Source organism: Hemitrygon akajei, chromosome 7, assembly GCF_048418815.1.
Source record: "Hemitrygon akajei chromosome 7, sHemAka1.3, whole genome shotgun sequence".
NCBI classification, from domain to species: Eukaryota; Metazoa; Chordata; class Chondrichthyes; order Myliobatiformes; family Dasyatidae; genus Hemitrygon; species Hemitrygon akajei.
This window is the reverse complement of record NC_133130.1, coordinates 16,047,304-16,071,165: the sequence shown is the minus strand read 5'-3', so window position 1 is coordinate 16,071,165 and position 23,862 is coordinate 16,047,304. Positions and strand designations below refer to the sequence as shown.

Sequence of the window (23,862 nt, the reverse complement as noted above, 5' to 3'; positions counted from 1 at the left end):
TGGTGACAAGCAACACATTTCTCTGTATGCTTCTTCAATTTTTGATAGAGAGAGTCTTCTTCCCAGGTCTTGAGGATCAAAGTTCAAAGTAAATATATTATCATGTACATATATGCAACCCTGGGATTCACTTTCTTGCAGGCATTCACAGTAAATATGAAAAACACAAAGCAATCAATGAAAGACCACACCCAATATGACGGATAAACAACCAATATACAAAAAAAACCAGCAAACTGCAAATACAAAAAGAAAGAGAAAAAATCAATAATAAATAGGCAATAACTATCATGAACATGAGATGAAGAGTCCTTAAAATTGAGTCCATAGATTATGGGAACAGTTCAGAGATGGAACTAGAGGTTTCAGGTGAGAAGAGGGAGATTTAAGAGGAAGTTGAGGGCCACCTTTCTTTTAAACAAAAGGAGGTATCTACATATGTGGAATGAGCATCCAGAGGAAGTGGTCAAGGCAGGTACAATAACAATTTTTACAAGGCAGTTGGGCAAGTACATGGATTGAAAATGATTAGAAGGTTTCCAGCCAAACACTGACAAATGGGTTCAGCTTGGATAGGGTATCCAGGTCAGAATAGACCGATTTAGCCAAATGGCCTGTTTCAGTCCGATATACTCCTGTGATTCTGAGAGATCTAGAGATCAGAAACAGGCCATTCATCCCATCAAGCCCATGCTGACCAATGACCACCCATTTTTACTAATTCTATGCTGAATGACTTTATTTCCATCAACTCCCACTTCCCACACCAACCTACACTCAGCTACACAGGGAATTAATGGCAATCTGCTAGCATAGATTGGGATAGGATTACAATGGACTCAATGGGTTGAAGGGCTGTTTCCCCTGTTACGTTCCTCTTTGCTTCTTCCCTTGGCTCCTTATGGAAACCACAGAAATCCTCTTTATTTCTGATTGTCTGCAAAACTCTACAACGCAGCTTATATTAGATGACTGCATCAGGACATTAATGCTCCTTTGGGAGTGGGTGGTGAAGCAATATCTTGCGGGAGAGTATTGTGGTGTGTCTGCACTCATTGGCGGCTCATGAATGCTAACTGCCGCATGAAGCTATTAAGTTTAATGGAGTTGATATTACCTCAATATGTTGTGCCATGTCATTAACTTAGTAACAGAATATTCAGCAGAGAATCACAGGGAGCTAAAGAACGGAAACAGGCTCTTTGTCTCAACTCATCAGTTCAGAACTAATATTTTGCCTACTCCCATTGACCCCAGCCCTCCATATCCCTCCCATCCACGTACTTATCTAAACATTTCTTAAATGTTGAAATCAAGCCTCCATCCATCACTTCAGCTGGCAGCTCATTCCACAGTCGGACCACTCTCTGAGTGAAGAAGCTCCCCAGGAAGTTCCTCTTAAACATTTCACTTTTCACCCTTAACCCATGACTTCTAGTTCAAGTCTTACCCAACCTCAGTGGAAAAAGCCTGCTTGCATTTATCCTATCTATACCCCCATAATTTTGTATACCTCTGTCAAATCTCCCCACATTCTCCTACACTCCAGGGAAAAAAACCCTAATCTATTCAAACTTCATTTGTGGCAGCAGTACAATGCAATAAGGTTGCAAAAATCTATAAATTTCAAAGAGCTATGTATCAATCTATCTATCTATCTATCTATCTATATATACACACACACACACACACACACACACACACATACACACCTGCTTGTTAATGCAAATATGCAATCAGCTGGTCATGTGACAGCAATTCAATGCATAAAAGAGCAGACATGGTCAAGAGGTTCAGCTATTGTTCAGACCAAACATCAGAATGGGGAAGAAATGTGATCTAAATAACTTTGACTGTGGAATGATTGTTGGTGCCAGATGGGGTGGTTTGAGTAACTCAGAAACTGCTGATCTCCTGGGATTTTCATGCACAACAATCTCCAGAGTACAGAGAACAGTGTGAAGTACAGGAAACATTCTGTTAGCAGCAGTTTTGTAGGTGAAAGAGCCTTGTTAATTAGAGGGGTCATTGGAATATGACTAGACTGGTTCAAGCTGACAGGAAGGTGACAGTAACTCAAATAACCACACGTTACAACAGTGGTGTGCAGAAGAGCATCTCTGAATGTACAATACATCAAACTTTGAAGTGGATGGGCTACAGCAACATAGGATCATGGACATACACTCTATATGTGGCCACTTTATTAGTTATATATATGTATGAGGTTGTGTTTATGGATTCATTGAATATTCAGAAATCTGACAGCAGAGGGGAAAAAGTTGTTCCCAGGAAGTTCCATGTGTGTCTTTAGCTTCTGTACCTCCTCCCTCATGGTAGGAATGAAATGAGGGTAGGTCATCATTACCACCAAAAGACGGCTTTGGAAGAATGTGTAAGGGTGGGGAAGCAGAGAAGGGGGTGGGTATCAGCCTGAAAGGGATCAGAAGTTATTTTATGGTTTTATTATTAATTCAAATACTTTATAGTCAAAATCAGAATCAGGTTTATTATCAATGATACAGAACTGTGCAAATGTCTTAAGCACATGCTGTATTTCTAGGGTTCCTGAGACTTTTGTACAGCCGTGCAGTAATTTTATGCATTGCACTGTACATTGCTGCAAAAAATCACTTCCATGTGAGTGATGATAGATCTGATACTGATATGAGTCTCTATTGCGGACTGAGAGCGGGAAGGGCGTTGGTGGGGGGGGGGGGGGGATTCATGGTTGGGAAAAGGGGAAGGGTGGGGGTAGGAAGCCAGAAGCACCATTGATCATTCTGTAATGATCAATAAACCAATTGTTTGGAATCAAATGACCTTGCCTGGTGTCTTAGGGCTGGGCATATCTGCACTCACACCACCTCCTTGTCCATGGCATGCCTTCTCTGCCACTTGTCCCACACCCCTCCCATGGGGTTCCACCCTCAACATTCCCAACTTTCTTTGCTCCCACCAGATTTACAAACTCGCTCTCTGCTCCATGTTGACAAATATACTAAAATGCAAAAGTCTTAGCTGCCCTAGCTATATGTCTAAGACATTTGCACAGTATTATATATGTCTCAAATCTTGTTATTCTATGGCAGCAGTACAGTGCAGTACATACAATGTACTACAAATTATAATAAGAAAGATATATTTACAAAATTGTTTGTTGAGAGTCGTTAATGATGGATGCTGTCTTTTTGAGGCATGGTCTTTTGAACGTGTCCCGATGCTAGTTGGTGCCCATGTTGGAGCTGGCTAAGAAACCTTTCTGCAGCTTTTTCTCGAACTGTGCAGTATGCTTAGCAGATGATGGTGCAACCTGGAGGAATGTTCTCTCTGGTACATCTGTAGAAATTTGCTCATCTTTGGTAATGTATCAAATCTCCACAAACTCCTATGAAATAGAAGTTTCATTAGGAGAATGGAAGACTGGTGTGCCTTCTTTGAATTGCATTAATATGTTGCTCCCAGATATGTTGACACACAGGGATTTGAAACTGTTCTCCCCTTTCACTGCTGATCCCTCAGTGAGGACTGGCGTGTGTTTCCTCGACTTCCGTTTCCTGAAGTCCACCATCAATTCCTTGCTCGTACTGACATTGAGTGCAAGGTTGATGCAACAGCACTCATCCAGCAGATCTATCAGACTTCGATATACCTCCTCATCACCACCTGAAATTCTACCAACAATAGTTGTATCATTGGCAAATTTATAGATGATAATTGAGCTGTGGCTAGCCACACAATCAAATCTCTTCAAACTCTTTGTAATTGCATCAAAATGTTGGGCCCAGGATAGATCCTCAGAGATGTTGACACCCAGGTGCTTAAGTGCGTAAAGTCAGCTGCCTCAGTAACGGTATGTTTCTTCAAAGTTCTGTCCTAGACCATAAGACGAAGGACAGAATTTGACCATTCAGCTCATCGAGTCTGCTCCGCCATTCCATCATGGCTGATCCTGAATCCCATTCAACCCCATACATCTGGCTTCATGCCATATCCTTTGATGCCCTGACCGATCAGGAAATGATCAACTTCTGCCTTAAAGGTATGCACGGACTTCACCTCCACCACAGTCTGTGGCAGAACATTCCACAGGTTCACTACTCTCTGGCTAAAAATATTCCTCCTTACCTCTGTCCTAAAGGACCACCCCTCAGTTTTGAGGCTGTGACCTCTAGTTCTGGATACCCCCGCCATAGGAAACATCCTCTCCACATCCCCCAATCTAGCCCTTTCAACATTCAGTAGGCTTCAATGATATCCCCACACATTCTTTTAAATTCCAGAGGGCACGGACCCAAATTTCCAATCACTCCTCATATATTAATCCAAAAATTTAAAAAAAACACAAAAAGCTGGCAGAACTTAGCAGGCAGACAGCATCTATGGGAGGAGGTAGTGATGACGTTTCAGGCCGAAACCCTTCATCAGGACTCCTTCATCAGCTTTCTGTGTTTTTTAAATTTATTTCCAGCATCTGCAGATTCACTCGTGTTGTCATATATTAATCCCTTCATTCCTGGAATCATCCTTGTGAACTTCCTCTGGACTCTCTCCAATGGCAATACATCCTTTCTAAGATATGCACATCTTTTGCACATTGGTGTTTGTCTGTCTTGTTGTGTGCGGTCTTTCATCAATTCCAGTGTGCGTCTTGTATTTACTGTGAATGGCCACAAAGAAATCAGTCTCAGGATAGTATATGGTGACATATGTGTACTTTGATAACAAATTTACTTTGAACTTTGAATGCCAGCTTATGTTTCCCATTGTAATTGCAACAAGGGTGAAACAGTGACTTGTTGGCAATACGTTATTTTGTTCTTTTTTCTTGTTTTGCTGCAGTTGGTTGTGACGATGTTCTGGGCTCTGTACCTGTATGATCGAGAACTGGTTTACCCGAAAATATTGGACAACTTTATACCACAGTGGATTAACCATGGCATGGTGAGTACTAGAAAGGTGCAAGGACTGATGTAGGGATTGTTCACTGACAACAAGAGATCCTGCAGATGCTGGAAGTCTTGAGCAACAACACACACACACACACACACACACACACACACACACACACACACACACACACACACACACACACACACACACACACACACACACACACACACAGTGCTGGAGGAACTCAACAGGTCAGGCAGCATCTATGAAGGGAAATAAACAGTTGATAACCAGTTGACATCAACATCATATGTTAACCCTTTCATTCCTGGAACAATTCTTGTGAATCTTCTCTGGACCCTCTCCAATGCCAGCACATCTTTTCTTAGATAATGGGTCCAAAAGTGCTCACAGTACTCCAAGTGCAGTCTGACCAATGCCTTTTAAAGTCTCAGCATTATATAGTTGCTCTTACATTCCAGTCCTCTTGAAATGAATGCTAACTTTGCATTTGCTTTTCTTACTGTTGATTCAACAAGTGCAGTGGAAATGAAAGTACTGACAAAAGGGAATAGCGTCTTGACAGGAGACAGCAGAGAAAAAGAAGGTTCAGAAGTTCAAAGGTTCATTTATTATCGAAGTATGTATGCAGTATACAACTCTGAGATTCATCTTCTCCAGATAGCCACGAAACAAAGAAAGTCATGGAGTCATTCAAAGAAAAACATCAGCCCCCCCACACCCTCACACAAAAAAAACTTACAAATCACCCCAAATTTAAATCACCCCCATTACACAGAAAAACAAATCTGGTGAAAAACAAAAACTGCAAGAACATCAAACCCCAACCACCCCACCTCCAAAATTAAATTGCTCAGGTGGTAACAAGAAAAAAATATAAAAGACATAAAACCAAAAAAAGGATTTAGTCCAGTGTATAAATTGCAAAACTTCAGTAATATCCTCTGACATCTTCAAGGGAGAGGGAAGTCACTCAAACACAGAGGCAGAACAGCAAGGGAGATTAGTGGTCACTCACAAACACCTTATCCAACAACAGTGAGTGATAGGCAATCGCACACAGACACCTTATCCAGCGAAGATCCATCACAGCACGGCGAGAGGCAGCAAGTCTGCCCTGAACCCTTGCTCTCACCCTGATGTTTCAATCCTCTTTGGTGCTTTAACCAGTAATTAATGGATGCTTTATTTGGCTAAACGGAATTGATCATGGGCTCATGCCCAATCTCTAAGCTTTGCTAGGAGATCTGTACTCGTCTCCTGGAATGTTCTGGGAGACAGACAGCAGAGTGCTAGATCACTCAGTCGATCTCCAAACATTAAATTGCAGGCTTGGACTATTTCAGAAACATTTGCTGGTGCCATCTTGACCAGAAGAGGTATAGTTAAGGTTGCCTTGGGAATCAATAGGTCTATAAAAGATGTCAGTTGACAGTTTGTCTCCAGAGATGGAGACAGAGAGATTGAGAAAGGGGAAGGATGTGTTAGAAATGGACCAAGTGTACTTAAGGACAGGGTGGAAGCTGGAGGCAAAGTTGGTGGAATTGACGAGCTCAGCATGGGTGTATGAAGTAGCACTAGTGCAGTTGTTGATGTATCATAGGAAGAGTTGGGTAGCATTACCAAGGAAGGCTTGGAGCATGGACTTCCCTATGCAGCTAATGAAAAGGCTGGCATAGCTGAGGTCTTATACACAAAATGCTGTAGGAACTCAACAGTTCAGGCAGCATCTGTGGAAGGAAATAAACAGTTGATTTTGCGACATCATATGTTAACCCTTTCATTCCTGGGATAATTTTTTCTGAACCACCTCTGGACTCTCTCCCAGGCCAGCACATCCTTTCTTAGATATGGGGCCAAAGTTGCTCACAATAGCCTGACCAATGCCTGATAAAACCTTAACAGTCTATCCTTGCTTTTACAAGTTATCCTGAAGAGAGCACTCTAATTTTTGAATTCTCTCCCCAATAGTCTATACCTTTATTCTTCTGACCAAAGTCCCCATACTTCCCTACACTGTATTCCATAAGACCATGAGATACGGAAGCAGAATTAGCCATTTGGCCCACTGAGTCTGTTCCACCATTTCATTGTGGCTGATCCATTTTTCCTTTTAGCTCCAGTCTGCTGCCTTTTGCTCATAACCCTTCATGCCCTGGCTAATCAAGAATCTATCAACATCTGCCTTAAATATACCCAATGAGTAGGCATTCACAGCCTCCTGCAGCAATGAATTCCACAGATTCACCTTTCCATCTGTCACTTCTTCGTCCAGTCTCCCAGCCTGACCCAGTCCTTCTGTAGACTCTTCGCCTCTGCTGCACAGCTTGGCCCTCCACATTTCTTAATATCATCTTGGTCAGCACACCAGAGACAAGTTACGGGGGCCAAGTAACACAACAACCTACATACCTTTGCGATGGGGGGAAGAAACAGCATGTCCCAGATTAAACCCATCTGGCCACGGGAAAACACGCCAGACTCCACACAACACGGAATGCACCCGGGTCTCTGCGCTGTGAAGCAATTCTATCTGCGTCTCAGTTCTGCCCAGAGGCACAGGAAACATGAAAGGTTTGACAGAGGGGGCACAAAGAGGATGCTTCCCCTAGTGAAAATGAGGGGAATTGTGCATTTAAGTCAGTGATGGTAAGTATGGCTTGCAGCAGGATCTGGACCAGCTGTAAAAATGGGCTGAAAAACGGCAGCTGGAATTTAATGCAGACAAGTTTGAAATGTTGCTGTTTGGTAGAATCAACCAGGGTAGGACATACAGAGTGAACAGTAGGGCACTGAAGAGCGTGGTAGAACAAAGGGATCTGGGAATACAGACCCCTAATCTGTTGAAAGTGACACCACAGGTAGACAGGGTCATGAAGAAAGCTTCTGGCACATTGCCTTCATAAATCAAAATACTGAGTACAGGAGATGGGATGTTATGTTGAAGTTGTATAAGACATTGGTGAGGCCTAATTTGGAGTATTGTGTGCAGTTTTGGTCACTTGCCTACAGGAAAAATGTAAAAAAAGGTCAAAAAAATACAGAGAAAATTTACAAGGATATTGCCAGGTCTGGAGGACCTGAGTTATAAGGAAAGATTGACGAGGTTAGAAGTTTATTCCTTAGAACGTAGAAGATTGAGAGGAGATTTGATAGAGGTATACAAAATTATAAGAAGTATAGATATGGGAAATGCAAGCAGATTTTTTTCCCTAAGGTTGGGTAGGACCACAACCAGAGGTCATGGGTTAAGGGTGAAAGGTGAAAAGTTTAAGGGGAACATGAGGGGAAATTTCTTCAATCAGAGGGTTGTGACAGTGTGGAATGAGCTGCCCGCACAACTGGTACATGCGAGCTTGATTTCAATGTTTAAGCAAGATTTGGATAGGTACATGGATGGTAGGGGAATGGCGGGCTATGGGTTTAGATGGTTTAAGCATGGACTAGGTGTGTTGAAGGGCCTGTTTCTGTGCTGTACTTTCCCACAACTCTTTGACTGTGTTTAGTTGGAACTTCAAGGGCATTGTTTTTTACACAAAAGGTGGAAAATAAATGCAATGATCTGCCAGAGAAAGTAGTTGAGGCTAGTACAATAGCAACAGTTCAGACACATTTTGTTAAGTACATAGATAGGAAAGATTCAAAGTTCAAATACATTTATTATCAAAGTACGTATACTATATACAAGCTTCAGAATTGCCTTCTTACAGGCAGCCACTAAACACAATAGAACCCATAAAAAAAGAACATCAAACACCCAATGTGCAGGGAAAAAAACAAATCGTGCAAACAACAATAGCAAGAGAAACAACTGGAGTTCACAAAGTTGAGTTCACAGCCGTGAAGTTAGGTCATCACTGCAGCCGATCCAGGAGCCCTCTATTTGTAGGCCACAGCCTCTGTTCAGTGCAGAGATGAGTATACACCAGCCCATTGCTTGCCTCCAGCCCCCAACATCCTGATCTTTTCAGTCTGTCCTGGTGTTGTCCATCTGTTTAGGATAAGTAGGCAAATGGGACCTACTCAGATGGGGATCCTTGGTCAACATGGACTACTTGACCTGTTTCTATAGACTATAAGATAAAGAAACGGAATTAAGCCATTTGGCCCATTGAGTCTGTGCCACCATTCCATCATGGCTGATTTACTATTTCTCTCAAACCCACTCTTCTGCCTTCTGCTTGTGACCTTTGACACCCTGACTAGTTCTGAACCTATCAACCTCCGCTTCAAATATTCCCAATGAAGGCTGCCACAGCCATCTGTTTCAATAAATAGAAATTCCTCCTCATCCCTGTTCTATATGGACATCCCTCAATTCTGAGGCTTTGCCCTCTGCTTCTAGACCAGTAAAGGAAACATCCTCTCCACATCCACTCTATTCAGACCTCTCAATATTCAATAAGTTTCAGTGAGATCCCCCTCATTCCTCTGAATTCCAGTGAAGTACAGATTCTGTGCTGAATGGCTCTGCATTCCTGCTGTATCGGAGTGTATCTTTCATTTAGTTGCTGTCTCCTCAATGCTCACCTCGGCACGTGTTCTACGGAACAGCCAATAGAACACAAAGTTCTGTGTTATTCCAGAATAACCTTGGCAATAGATCACTGCATCCTTTTCTGAAACCTCTTGGCACACACACAGTCTGCAGGAGGGCAGGTGACGCCCCAGCATAGCGGGCTCGAGTGTAGAGCGGAGTGTTCCTGGGACGTCCTCATCCAAGGAACTAAGGGATCTTGGGCTCCACGACCATTGATCCCTCAAAGTTGATGCACAACTTAGTAGGCACAGGGTGTGCAGACCTTCATTATTAGGCGGTTGAGTTCAAAAGCCATGAGGTAATATTGCAGCTCCATAAAACTCTGGTTACACCAGATTTGGAATATTGTGTTCAGTTCTGGTCACCTTGTTATAGGAAGGCTGTGGAAGCTGTCGAGAGGGTGCAGAAGAGATTTACCTGGAACAAGAGAGCTATAGATGCTGGTGAACCCAGGTGCAGAGTAAGGTCTAGCATACACTTAGTCTCAGAGTTGAAATAAACAAGGTGACACAAACAAAGTCCAAAGGCAAGATCACTAGCCATAGCACTAGAAATAAAACTCCTACGATTGAGCACAGAGTGGTCAGCATGAGGTCTTTAAATACAGACTTTCCATGAAAGGAATGAGCAGACAATAACCAGCAGTCTGAGTCTTGAAGAACAGCGGCAGCTAACCAGACAGGGAATTGGAGTGCAGAAACTGGGATGCCTGCTGCTGTTCAGTCAGGACCATGTCATTATCAGGGTGCTACCTGGATCAGACAGCATGACTTACGAGGAAAGTCTGAGTGAGCTCGGGCTTTTCTCTTCGGAGCAAAGGAGGATGAGAGGTGACTTGATGGAGATGAACATGATGATAAAAGACACAGATTAAGTGGACAGCCAGAGATTTTTCCCAGGACCAAAATGGCTAACTCAAGAGGGCATAATTTTATGGAGATTGGGGGAAAGCATGGGGGCCGGAAGTATGTCAGAGGTAAGTTTTTACAGAGAGAGTTGTGGGTGTGTGGAACATGCTGCTAGGTGGTGCGAGAGGCAGCTATATTAAGGTCATTGAAGAGACTCTTAGATAGGCACATTGATGAAAGGAAAATGAAGTGTTGTGTCAGAGGGAATGGTTATATTGATCTTAGAGTTGGTTGAAAAGTCAGCACAATATTCTGGGCTGAAAGACCTAAGTTATGTTCTATGTCCCATGCTCTAACACAGCAAAGTGGATAACTCAGACAGCCTTTCACAGTCAGAATGTCGCATTAGTTTTCCCATGACAGTCGTTGTTAAGGAGGAGGTGAGTGAATGGGTCTCAGCTGCCAATTTCCAGCCAGCTGCAGCCTGACCCCAGTTCACAGGAAGGACAAGCTCTAGAGGCAGATGTGATGAGCTAACTGTCATTCCCACCTCCTTGGCTGGTGTATACAGGCCGTTTGGTTAAACCAAATTGAAGGCATTCTCTTTGCATTTGTTAATTATAAATGCTAAACACCACAGCCTAGAATGGGGCAAAGATAAATCTATCCCTCGACTCTAAACTTAATCCACAACCGATCGATTCACTTTCCAAGACTCTACAACTCATGTTTGCAGTATTATTTGTTTATTATTTATTTATTTGGTTGGTTTTTTTCATTTTGTATTTGTATAGTTCCTCTTCTTTTGCTCATTAGTTGTTTCTCTTTCTTTGTTTGTGTGCAGTTTTTCATCGATTCTTTGTATTTCTTTGTTCTACTGTGAATGCCCACAAGAAAATGAATCTCAGGGGTTGTTTGAGGTGACATATACATACTTCGATAATTAATTTACTTTGAACTCTTTATGGCTTCTAATGCCTCTGAATTTTGAGTGATCAGCAACCAGCCAGTTTCAAGGTTGATGTGTTTTTAACCTCAGTCTGCACGCAGTTTCTCAACTGCTTACATTAATATGGAAATGACTACTTGGCATCGCTGCATGCCCTGGTGGAAAGTGAGCATTTGGGCTCAGGAAATTGCTAGTTCCTTTGTTGGCTCAGTTCCCACTTAACGGAACACTCCCTTACAATATCTGCTCTGCCTATGCTTGCATTCAGAGTGTATGTTGACTTTGGCAGGGGTTCGGGTTATTCTTGTCACATGCACCGAGATTCAGTGAATAACAGAACTCAGAATAATAAGCTATAGAGAAACTGTAATGCAGGTAGGCAATAAGGTGCAAGACCATGTTGAGGTAGACAGTGAAGTCAAAGGTCCAGCTCATGGATATTGGTAAGATCGAAGCTGTCCTTGAGCTATATCTTTTTATCTTTTGCCCTAATGAGAGAGGAGAAGGAACTATGTCCAGGGTGGTTGGGGGTCTTTGATTACGCTGACTGATTTGCCGAGGCAGCAAGTGTAGACAGTGTCCATGGAGGGGAGGTTAGTTCCCATTATAAGAAGGATGTGGAGACTTTGGAGAAGGTGCAGAAAAGGTTTATTAGGATGCTGGCTGGATTTGAGGGCATGAACTATAAGGAGAGATTAAGCAAACTTGGGTTGGAGGTGTAGAGACTGAGGGGAGATCTGATGGATGTTTCTAAGATTATGAGAGGCATAGATAGAGTAAACAGTTGGTATCCTTTTCCCCAAGGTTGAAAAGTCTAATATCAGGGGGCATGCATTTAAGGTGAGAGGGGGTAAGTTCAAAGGAGATGTGCAGGGCTAGTTTTTACGCAGAGAGGGGAGGATACCTGGAATGTGCGGCCAGGGGTGGTGGTGGAGGCAGATTCATAAGGGGCATTCAAGAGGCTCTGAGATAGATTCATGAATGAGGAAATAGAGGGATATTGACATTGTGTAGGCAGAAGAGATTAGTTAGCCATCTGATTATGAATTTAATTGGTTTGGCACAACATAGTGGGCAGAAGGGCCTGCTCTTGTGATGTTCTGTTCTGTGTTCTATGCACCCACTTCAGCACAGTACAATACAGCACGACAAACATAAATTAACCTAAACTTAAATTGCACATATCATTTTCTCATTTTCAGTTCAGCTTGAGAGACCCTCGCAAAAGCCTAAGGCTACTTACGTCACACTGTCCACCATACAAAACAGCCACAGCAGCATTTGAATTTTTAAAAAATAGCCCTGATGCAGGGTTTTGGCCCGAAATGTTGACTGTTATTTCCTCTCCATTGATGCTGCTCAATTCCTCCAGCATTTTATGTGTGTTACTCAAGATTTCCAACATCTGCAGAATTTCAAAAGTAAACACAAGGAAATCTGCAGATGCTGGAAATTCAAGCAACTCACACAAAATGCTGGTGGAACACAGCAGGCCAGACAGCATCTATAAGGAGAAGCACTGTCGACGTTTCGGGCCGAGACCCTTCATCCTGACTCGACCCGAAATGTCTCCTTATAGATGCTGCCTGGCCTGTTGTGTTCCACCAGCATTTTGTATGTGTTATCTGCAGAACTTTTTGTGTTTATAAAATATTGGTTAGGCCACATTCAGAGTGGGAGATTTCAAAGGGAATGTTAGAGATAAGTTTATGTACAGAAAAGGTAGTTGAAATCTAGAACACATTGACAGAGAAGGTGGTGGAATCTGATTCAGTCACGACATTAAAGGGGCATTTAGGCAGACGACAAAAAGTCCATCACAGGAAAAGCCCTCTCCACAATTGAGCACATTTGCATCGAGCGCAGCCACAAGAAAGCAGCTTCCCTGATCAAGGACCTCCACCGACCAGGCCATGCTCTCTTCTCATTGCTACCATCGGGAAAGAGGTCCCACACCAACAGGTTCAGGAACAGTTATTACCCTTAAGCAATCAGACTCCTGAAACCACTCTGAATAGTTTTACTCATCTCAACACTGAACTAATTCCACAGCCTATAGACTCACTTTCAAGGACTCTACCACCCATGTGCTCTGTATTATTTATTTATTTAGAGGGCAGTCCTCTAACCCAATGCAGAATCTAGCGGCACACAACCAGCTCCAGCGTTTCCCTTCTCGGCGGCTATAGCACTTGACCCCGAGGCATGAATGAAAGCCTGGTCCGCGCCACAACTGAGGTGACGCAGCTGACTCCCCCACCCAACTATCGGTCTTGTCAGTGAAACGGTGCATCAGACCTGCAGTATTCTACATTGGCAATGTCCAACAGGATCTTGCGATCACAACAAAAATGAATCTTAAGGTAGTATGTGGTGAGATATATGTACTTTGATAATAAATTTACTTTGACTGACTTAACTAGGTAAGGCAGAGAATGATACAATCTAAGTGTAGTAAATGAGATTAGTGCAGAACAACCAAAGGGTGTTTGAAGTGATAGACTGAAGGGCCGGATAGACTATGACTCTTTGACTCTAACAAAGCCTTCCTGAGAGACCTCCTTGCAATAAAATTCCTTTCACTGCTATTAATTGTTTCTGATGTGCAGCCATTAACTTATCTACAGACATTCTTTGAGACAATCCCTGACCCCAGCTTGCTGGGATTTATTTTTGTTCTGGTGAGTTTAAACTCCGTTTCTTGTTTATTCACAAAAAAAAATATTCATCCATGCCAAGTTCTGACTTCAGAATCAGTGCCGGCTGTTGGGAGCCCTCTTCCTGGCCAGAGCTGAGATCATTCTGAGGTTTCCCGAAGTTAGCTTGCAGGGAACGCTTCGTGCTAGACATTCCAAGGTGGTTCCAAACAGCCAAGCCTCCAGGGTCACAGAACACTGAACGAAATGAATCCCGCCCAGCTACAGAAGAGTTCAAGGCAGCCCTCTGTTTTCCATTTCATGGCACCGAGGAAAAAGCATGGTGGGGGGTGGGGGGGGGGGGGAGGAGGTCTCATTGCGACCTATTGAGGGCCAGTATAGAGTGGACATGGAGAGGATGTTTCCTATAGCAGGGAGTCAAAACCAGAGGGCACAGCTTTAGAACACAAGAATGCCCCTTTAGAACAGAGATAAAGAGGAATTTCTTTAGCTAGAGGGTGGTGAATCCAGACGGCTGTGGGGGCCAGGTTATTGGGTATATTTTAAGTGGAAGTTGATATAGTTCTTCAATAGTAATAGTGTCAAAGGTTACAGGGAGAAGGCAGGAGAATGGGGTCGAGAAGGAAAATAAATCAGCCATACTGGAATGGTGGAGCAGACTCGATGGACCAAATAGCCTAATTCTGCTCCTATGTCTTATGGTCACTCCAAAGGAAGGCCATTAAGGGAGCATCACATTGAAGCAGGTGGTGGTGCAGCTCAGTGAAAGGGCCCTTTGGGCCAGCGTGACAATCGTTGTTCTTTTTCTGAGAACAACCTGATCGGCTCTCTCCCCTGTACTTTCCACAAAACCTTGCCAATCTCTCCTTGCTAATAATAAGCTTTGTATGGAAACAGGCCTTTGGCCCAACCATTCCGTGCTGACCAAGATTCCCAAATAAGCCAATCCCATTTGCCTGCATTTGGCTTATATCCCTCCAAACTTTTCCTATCCACATATGCGTCAAAGTGTCTTTTAAATATTGTTAATATACCTGCCATAACCAGCGTGTTCCATGTACGTACCACTCTCTGTTTGAAGAGGTTTCGACCCTACATTCCTTTTTGATCTTTCCCCTCCCACTATGGCCTATAGTTTTTGATTCTGTGATCCTGGGATAAAGATTGAGTACATTCAAACTTTCTACATCCCTCATGATTTTATACATGTGAGACCTCCACACGACTCATAAATCTGCGAACTTCTACTGACTTTAGTAGGTGTGGTTGATACTGCCTGGATGAAAGAGTATGATTTATGAGAATAGGTTGTGTAAGATAGGGCTCTTCTCTTTAGAGCAAAGGTAAAGAGTTACAGGACAGAAGTGAGATTAGTTGACATTAATTCTATCATGGCTGATCCCGGAACCCACTCAACCCCATACACCGCTTCCCAGTCTCCATCCTGCTAACAGGAGTCACCTGCCACTCATTTGTAGCTTGTCACCTGCAACCTATTTAAACCCAGTTCTTATCCAGAGACCTTGTTCACCCATCGACCCAGCTAGCCTCAACCACTTTCTGCTAGCCTTCAGTTAGGAAGTTCATTTCCGTGTTTTGCTTCAGTCACCTTGTTGCCTTGTCATGTTAAGTATCTGTTCTCTCTTGTCTTGTACTCCCTCATGGCCTGTTGTTTAGCAGTTTACTATTAAAGTTATCACTAACCACTAAATTGTCTCTGCCGCTCTGAGATAGGTCAAGCCTCCTCTACATATCTTGACAATTACTGAGGAGAAGGTGCTTGGGAATTTGAAAGGTATGAAGATAGATATATCACCTGGACCAGATGGGCAATACTGCGGAGATCTGAAAGAGGTGGCTGAAGAGATTATGGAGGCATTAGTAATAATCTTTCAAGAATCACTATATCCTGGAATGATTTCAGAGGACTGGAAAATTGCAAACATCACTCAATGATTTAAGAAGGGAGGGATGCAGGGAAAAGGAACTTAAAAGGCCAGTTAGCCTGACTTTAGTGGTTAGGAGTTCATTATAAAGGGTGAGGTTTTGGGGTACTTGGAGGCACATGCTAAAATCGGCCAAAGTCAGCATGGTTTTTTAAGGCAGGGGTTTCCAATCTTTTTTATACCATGGACCAATACCATTAAGATCATAAGACAAAGGAGCAGAACTAGGCCATTCAGTCCATCGAGTCTGCTCCATCGTGGTTGATCCCAGATTCCACTCAACCCCATACACCTGCCTTCTTGCCATTACCTTAGTCGGCCTAACAGATCAGGAAATTTTCAGCTTCTGCTTAAAATATATTCATGGACTTGCCCTCCATCACATTCTGTGGCAGAGCATTCCACACATTCACCACTTTCTGGCTAAAGATATTCCTCCTTACCTCTGTTCTAAAAGGTTTCCTCTCAATTTTGAAGCTGTTTCCTCTAGTTCTGAATACCCCCACGATAGGAAACATCGTCTCCACATCGACCTTAACTAGACCCTTCAACAATCTATAGGTTTCAATGAGATCCCCACATAATCTTCTAAATTCTAGTCAACACAGGCCCAAAGCTGCCATGTGCTCTTCATATGTTAGCCCCTTCTTTCCTGGAATCATCCTTGTGAACTTCCTCTGGACTGTCTCCAATGACAACACATTCTCTCTGAGATATGGGGCCCAAAACTGTTCACAATACTCCAAGTGTGGCCTGACTAGTATCTTATAATGGCTCAGCATTATCTCCTTGCTTTTGTATTCTTTTCCCTTGAAATAAAAGTCAACATTGTGTTTACCTTCTTTACCACAGGCTCAACCTGTAAATTAACCTTCTGGGAGCCTTGCTTGAAGACTCCTAAGTCCTTCTGCCTCCCTGATTTTGATTTTTTCCCCACTTAGATAATGGGCCGCACTATTGTTCCAAGATGAATGATCATACATTTCCCAAAACTGTGTTCCATCTGCTACTTTTTTGCCCATTCTTCCAATTTGTCCAAGTCTTGCTGCAATCGCATTACTTCCTCAGCACTACCTACCCCTCCACCACCTATCTTCGTATCATCTGCAAATTCTGCTACAAAGCCATCAATTCCATTATCTAAATTATTGACAACCAATGTGAAAAGTAGCAATCCCAGTACTGACCCCCAAGGAACACCACTAGACACTGATAGCCAACCAGAAAAGGCCCACTTTATTCCCACTTGCTGCCTCCTGCTAGTTAGCCATTCCGCTATCCATGCCGGTATCTTTCCTGTAATGTCATAGGATTTTATCTTGTTAAACAAATGTCTTCTGAAAATCGAAGTGACATCCACCTTGCCGGTTACTTCCTCAAAGAACTCTAACAGATTTGTCAGGCAAGATTTGCCTTTACAGAAACCACAATGACTTTGACTTATTTTATCATTAGTCTCCAAGTAACCGGAAACCTCATTCTTAATAATTTCCCCAACACTTTCCCAACCACTGAGGTTAGGCTAACTGGCCTATGATTCCTTTCTTTTGTCTTCCTCCCTTCTTAAAGAGTGGAGTGAGATTTGCAATTTTCCAGTCCTCCATGACCATGCCAAGATCCAATGATTCTTGAAAGATCATGACCAATGCATCTAATATATTTTCAGCGACCTCTCTCAGGGTTCTGGGATGTAGTCCATCTGGTCCAGTTGACTTATCCACTTTAAGACTTTTAAGTTTGCTTATCACTTTTTCCTTTGTAATAACAATGGCACTCACTCCTGCTGCCTGACACTCACGGACCTCTGGCACACAGCTAGAGACTGATGCAAAGTACTCAGTAAGTTCATTTTCCATTTCTTTGTCCCCCATTACGACCTCACGAGCATCATTTTCCAGAGCTCCAATATCAACTCTCACCTCCCTTTTACTCTTTATATAACTGAAAATCTTTTAATATCCTGCTTCATATTACTGGCTAGTTTACCTTCATATTTCATCTTTTCCCTTCTTTAGCTTTATAGTGGCCATTTGTTGGATTTTAACTTACCCAATCATCCAACTTTCCACTCATTTTATATGCTCTTTCCTAGGCTTTTATACAGTCCATAACTTCACTTGTCAATCACAGTTGCCCACACCTGTCATTCGAAGATGCTTTCTTCTTTGTAACATATCTACCTGCGCCTTGTGAACTATTCCCTGAAACTTCAGCCACCTTTGCTCTGCCATCATCCCCACCAGTATTCCCTCCAATCCAGCTGGGAAAACTCTCTCATGGCTCTGCAATTCCCTTTATTCCATTGTGATACTGATACATGTGTCTTTTGCCCTCTCAAATTGAAGTATGATTTCAAACATATTATGACCACAGCCTCCTGAGGGTTCCCTTACATTAAGCTCCTTAATAAGATCCTGATTATAACACAGCACTTAATCTAAGATAGCCTTTCCTCTAGTAGATTCAAGGACTAGGTGCTCTAAAAAGCCATCTTGTCGCATTCAACAAATTCCCCCTCTTCCGAAATGCAACCTAATTTTCCCAATCCCTTTACATATTGAAGTCCTCCATTACAGCTGTGACATTACCCTTATTACATCCCTTTTTCAGCTCCCCTTTGCAAACTCAACCTCACATCTTGGCTATGATTTGGAAGCCTATATATGATTCCCATGATGGTTTGTTTACCATTGCAGTTTCTTAACTTAACCCACATAGATTCAGCATTCTCTGAATTCTCTGAATGGGTGAGGGGAAATTTTTTTAGCCAGAGAGTAGTGAATCTGTGGAATGCTCTGCCACAGACTGCAATGGAGGACAAGCTAATGGGTATATTTAAAGCAGAAGTTTCCTGATTGATCAGGGAATTAAAGAATATTGTGAGAAGACAAGCGTATGGGGTTGAGTGGGATCCGGGATCAGCCATGATGGAATGGCGGAGCAGACTTGATGGACTTGAATGTCCTAATTCTGCTTCTACGTCTTTTGGTCTTAAGAAGCAGGGTGTCTGCAGAGGGACTGTCACCTCTTTCTAAAGACGTAATTGCAGCTCTTACCAGCAGAGCCACACCACTGCCTATGCATTCCTGCCTGTTCTTTTGATACAAGATATATCCTTTGATGTTAAGCTCCCAACTATGCTGTTCTTTCAACCACGACTCAGTGATGCCCTCATCATACCAACCAATCACTAATAGCACCATGTTGTCCACCTTATTCTGAATGCTGCACATATTTCAATACAGCACCTTCAGTCCCGCATTCTTCGCCCTTTTGAATTTTGCCTCTGTGGTACAAATTAACTCTTCACTCTGTCTGCATTTGTATCCAATCATTGGCTTGTCCTTCCTTAAATTAATGTTACATCCATCATCTACTTGTAAACCTGATAGTGTGGAGGATCAGAGGGACCTTGAGGTCTGAGTCCTTTGGACAGTCAAAGCTGCTGCGCATGTTGACTGGTTAAGAAGGCACATGGTGTATTGGTCTTCATCAACTGTGGGATTGAGTTCAAGAGCCGAGAGGTAATATTACAGCTACAGTATATAGGACCCTAGTCAGACCCCACTTGGAGTACTGTGGTCAGTTCTGGTCACCTCACTACAGGAAGGATGTGGAAACTGTAGAAAGGGTGCAGAGGAGATTTACAAGGATGTTGCTTGGATTAGGGAGCATGCCTTATGAGAATAGGTTGAGTGAACTCGGCCTTTTTTCCTTGGAGCAACGGAGGATGAGAGGTGACCTGATAGAGGTATATAAGATGATGAGAGGCATTGATTGTGTGGATAATCAGAAGCTTTTTCTCAGGGCTGAAATGGCTAGCATGAGAGGGCACAGTTTTAAGGTGCTTGGAAGTAGGAACAGAGGAGATATCAGGGTTAATTTTTTTTACGCAGAGAGTGGTGAGTGCGTGGAATGGGCTGCCAGCAACAGTAGTGGAGGCAAATGCACTAGGGTCTTTTAAGAGACTTGGGTATAGGTACATGGAGCTTAGAAAAATAGATGGCAGTGGGTAACCCTTGATAATTTCTAAAGTAAGCGCATGTTCGGCACAGCACTGTGGGCCGAAGGGCCTGTATTGTGCTGTAGGTTTTCTATGTTTCTAAACCTGCAGGCTCATCCTCAGTTCTATCATCTTGAATCCCATCCACTGCAAGGGGTCCGTAGACCCCAGGTTGGGAAACCCTGTCTTAAGGGGAAATCATGCCTGCCATGTCTATTGGAAGTCTTTGATGAAATAACAGGCAGGATCGACAAAGGAGAATCTATAGATGTTATTCACTTGGATTTTCAGAAGACCTTTGAGAAGATGTCGCACATGAGCCTACTTAACAAGCTAAGAGTCCATGGTATTACAGGAAAGACACTGGAATGGAGTGAAATTGCCTGACTGGCAGGAGGCACAGAGTGGAAATAAAAGGAGACTTTTCTGTTTTGCTGCCAGTGACCAGTGGTGTATCTCAGGGTTCAGCGTTGAGATTGTTTCTTTGCATGTCATGTCAATGATTTTGATGACAGAATTGATGGCTTTATGGTCTAGTTTGTGGACGTTATGAAGAAAGGTGGAGGGGCAGATTCACGAGAATGATTCTGGGAATGAAGTAGTTAACATATGAGGAGCGTTTTGGCAACTTTAGGCCTATATTCATTGGAATCCCCCAAATTGCTGAATGCAGGGAGAACTCTTTGTAACCTACCGAATGTTGATCGGACTGGATAAGGTGGATGTAGAAAGCATGTTTCCTATGGTGGGGGCACAACCTCAAAATTGAGGGGCGACCTTTTAAAACACGGGTGAGGGGAATTTTTTTTAGCCAGAGAGTAGTGAATCTGTGGAATGCTCTGCCACAGACTGCAGTGGAGGACAAGCTAATGGGTATATTTAAAGTAGAAGTTTCCTGATTGGTCAGGGAATTAAAGAATATTGTGAGAAGACAAGCGTATGGGGTTGAGTGGGATCCGGGATCAGCCATGATGGAATGGCGGAGCAGACTTGATGGACTTGAATGTCCTAATTCTGCTTCTACATCTTTTGGTCTTAAGAAGCAGGGTGTCTGCAGAGGGACTTCGACAGATTAGGAGAATAGTAAAGAAATGGAAGGGAATTTTGTGTCGGGACATGTTTGGTTGAGTCGGTGGTAAGGAAAGCAACTGCAAAGGTAGAATTCATTTCGAGAGAAAGTTGAAAAATCTGAGATGCAAAAGGACTTGTGCAGGATTCCTTAAAGATTAATTTGGAGGTTGAGCCCATGGTGAGGAACGGAAATGCAATGTTTGCATTCATTTTGAGGACTAGAATACAAAAGTAAGAGTGTAACGTCTAGGCTTTATAAAGCTTTGGTCCGATGGCACTTAGAATATTGTGAGCAGTTTTGGGCTCTTATGTTAGAAATGATGTGTTGCATTGGAGAAGGTGAAGAGGAGGTTCATGAGATTGATTCCAGTAATGAAAGGGTTAATGTTTGAGCAGCGCTTGATGGTTATGGGCAAGTACTCACAGGAGTTTAGAAGAATGAGCAGGGCACCTCATTGAAACACATTGAATATTGAAAGGGCTAGAGAGAGTGGATGTGGAGAGGATGTCTCGTATGGTGGATGAGTGTAGGAGCAGAGGGCACAACCTCAGAATAGAGGGCCATCCATTTAGAACAGAGACAAGAAGGAATTGCTTTAGCCAGAGGGTGATGAATCTGGGTAAATCATTGTCACAGATAGCTGTAGAGGCCAAGTCATTGGGTATATTTAAAGTGAAGGTTGATAGGTTCTTGATTAGTCAAGGCATCAAAGGTTATGGGGAGGAGTCAGGAGAATAGACAGCACAGTAGTGCAGTGGTTGGCACAGCACCTTAGTACGAGTGACCAGGGTTCAATTCCCACTGCTGCCTGTAAAGAGTTTGTACGTTATCCCCATGACTGTTTGTATTTCCTCCGGGTGCTCTGCTTTCTTCTCATAGTCCAAAGATGTACACTGGTAGATTAATTAGTCATTGTAAATTGTCCCATGATTAAGCCAGGATTAAATTGGGGGATTACTAGACGATGCAACTCAAAGGGCTGGAGGGGCCTGCTCTGTACTGTGTATCGATAGATAGATAGATAGATACTTTATTCATCCCCATGGGGAAATTCAACTTTTTTCCAATGTCCCATACACTTGTTGTAGCAAAACTAATTACATACAATACTTAACTCAGTAAAAAATATGATATGCATCTAAATCACTATCTCAAAAAGCATTAATAATAGCTTTTAAAAAAGTTCTTAAGTCCTGGCGGTTGAGTTGTAAAGCCTAATGGCATTGGGGAGTATTGACCTCTTCATCCTGTCTGAGGAGCATTGCATCGATAGTAACCTGTCGCTGAAACTGCTTCTCTGTCTCTGGATGGTGCTATGTAGAGGATGTTCAGAGTTTTCCATAATTGACCGTAGCCTACTCAGCGCCCTTCGCTCAGCTACCGATGTTAAACTCTCCAGTACTTTGCCCACGACAGAGCCCGCCTTCCTTACCAGCTTATTAAGACGTGAGGCGTCCCTCTTCTTAATGCTTCCTCCCCAACACGCCACCACAAAGAAGAGGGCACTCTCCACAACTGACCTATAGAACATCTTCAGCATCTCACTACAGACATTGAATGACGCCAACCTTCTAAGGAAGTACAGTTGACTCTGTGCCTTCCTGCACAAGGCATCTGTGTTGGCAGTCCAGTCTAGCTTCTCGTCTAACTGTACTCCCAGATACTTGTAGGTCTTAACCTGCTCCACACATTCTCCATTAATGATCACTGGCTCCATATGAGGCCTAGATCTCCTAAAGTCCACCACCATCTCCTTGGTCTTGGTGATATTGAGACGCAGGTAGTTTGAGTTGCACCATATCACAAAGTCCTGTATCAGTTTCCTATACTCCTCCTCCTATCCATTCCTGACACACCCCACTATGGCCGTGTCATCAGCAAACTTCTGCACATGACAGGACTCCGAGTTATATTGGAAGTCTGATGTGTACAGGGCGAACAGGACCGGAGAGAGTACGGTTCCCTGCGGCGCTCCTGTGCTGCTGACCACCGTGTCAGACCTACAGTCTCCCAACCGCACATACTGAGGTGGAGAGGGATAATAAATCAGCCATGATAGAATGGTGAAGTGGATGGACCAAATGACCCAAATCTGCTCCTATACATTACAGTCAAGTCGAGAGGTGACTTGATAGAAGTGTATAAGAGAATTAGAGTGATAAATGAAGTGGGCAGTCAGCACCTTCCTACCAGGGTGGAAATGGCAAATATGAGAGGGCATCATTTTAACATGATTGGAGGGAAGTATGGGAGGGGGGGATGTCAGAAGTAGGTAATTTAGACAGAGAGTGATGATTTTGTGGAACACTTACAGGCATAGTGGTAGAGGCAGATATATTAGGGACATTGATGAGACTCTTTCGATAGGCACGTGGATTAAAAAAAAATGGAAAGGGTTAGATTGATTTTGAAAGAGGTTAAAGGCTGGCACAACATCGTGGGCCAGAGGGCCTGTCCTGTCCTGTACTATTCTATGTTCTGTGTGTAGGTAGATGGGATTATTTAAATTTGTTTTCATGTGAGGCCCAGACGTCGTGGACTGAAGGGCCTGCATTCATATGGATAGTTGGTCAGGAAACAAAATCACCCATCACACCTGTCAGATAGATTAGGCCAAAATGAGGTCTTTTAATCTTCCTGATAATACCTCGGTTTTCTTTTCTGCACGAATTTCCATTACCCGCCACCCGAGTGCATGCTTGCAGTTGTGCCTGCCCTTATCGGAGTAGACTCTGACCACAAGAACATGGGTAATGTCAGTGAAATTGCAGCAGGGTTTCCACCCATTGGCTGGCACCAGTGTGGTTCAGACAGGGCTGTAGGCTCCCAAAGACGAAAGGAAACAGGGTTTTGTGGTAACGCAGTAAATTTCATTTTCTTCCATCACTTGTAAATTAACTGACATGTGCAGGGGCATCAGAGAACAAGTGCAG

General features: G+C 43.1%; 1 protein-coding gene across 3 annotated transcripts in view; it reads left to right on the top strand.

Annotated features, from left to right (window-relative positions):
• Positions 1-23,862, top strand: part of aig1 (androgen-induced 1 (H. sapiens)) — a 229,551-nt gene that overhangs the window by 103,595 nt on the left and 102,094 nt on the right. For all 3 annotated transcript variants that reach the window (XR_012099546.1, XM_073050430.1, XM_073050429.1), the window contains one exon: positions 4,843-4,944. Coding sequence is in view for 2 of the 3 variants with exons in the window: in XM_073050430.1 (XP_072906531.1) it covers positions 4,843-4,944 (102 nt within the window). In the remaining variant the exon portion in view is untranslated. Of the gene's footprint in view, positions 1-4,842; positions 4,945-23,862 lie in introns of those variants that run through there.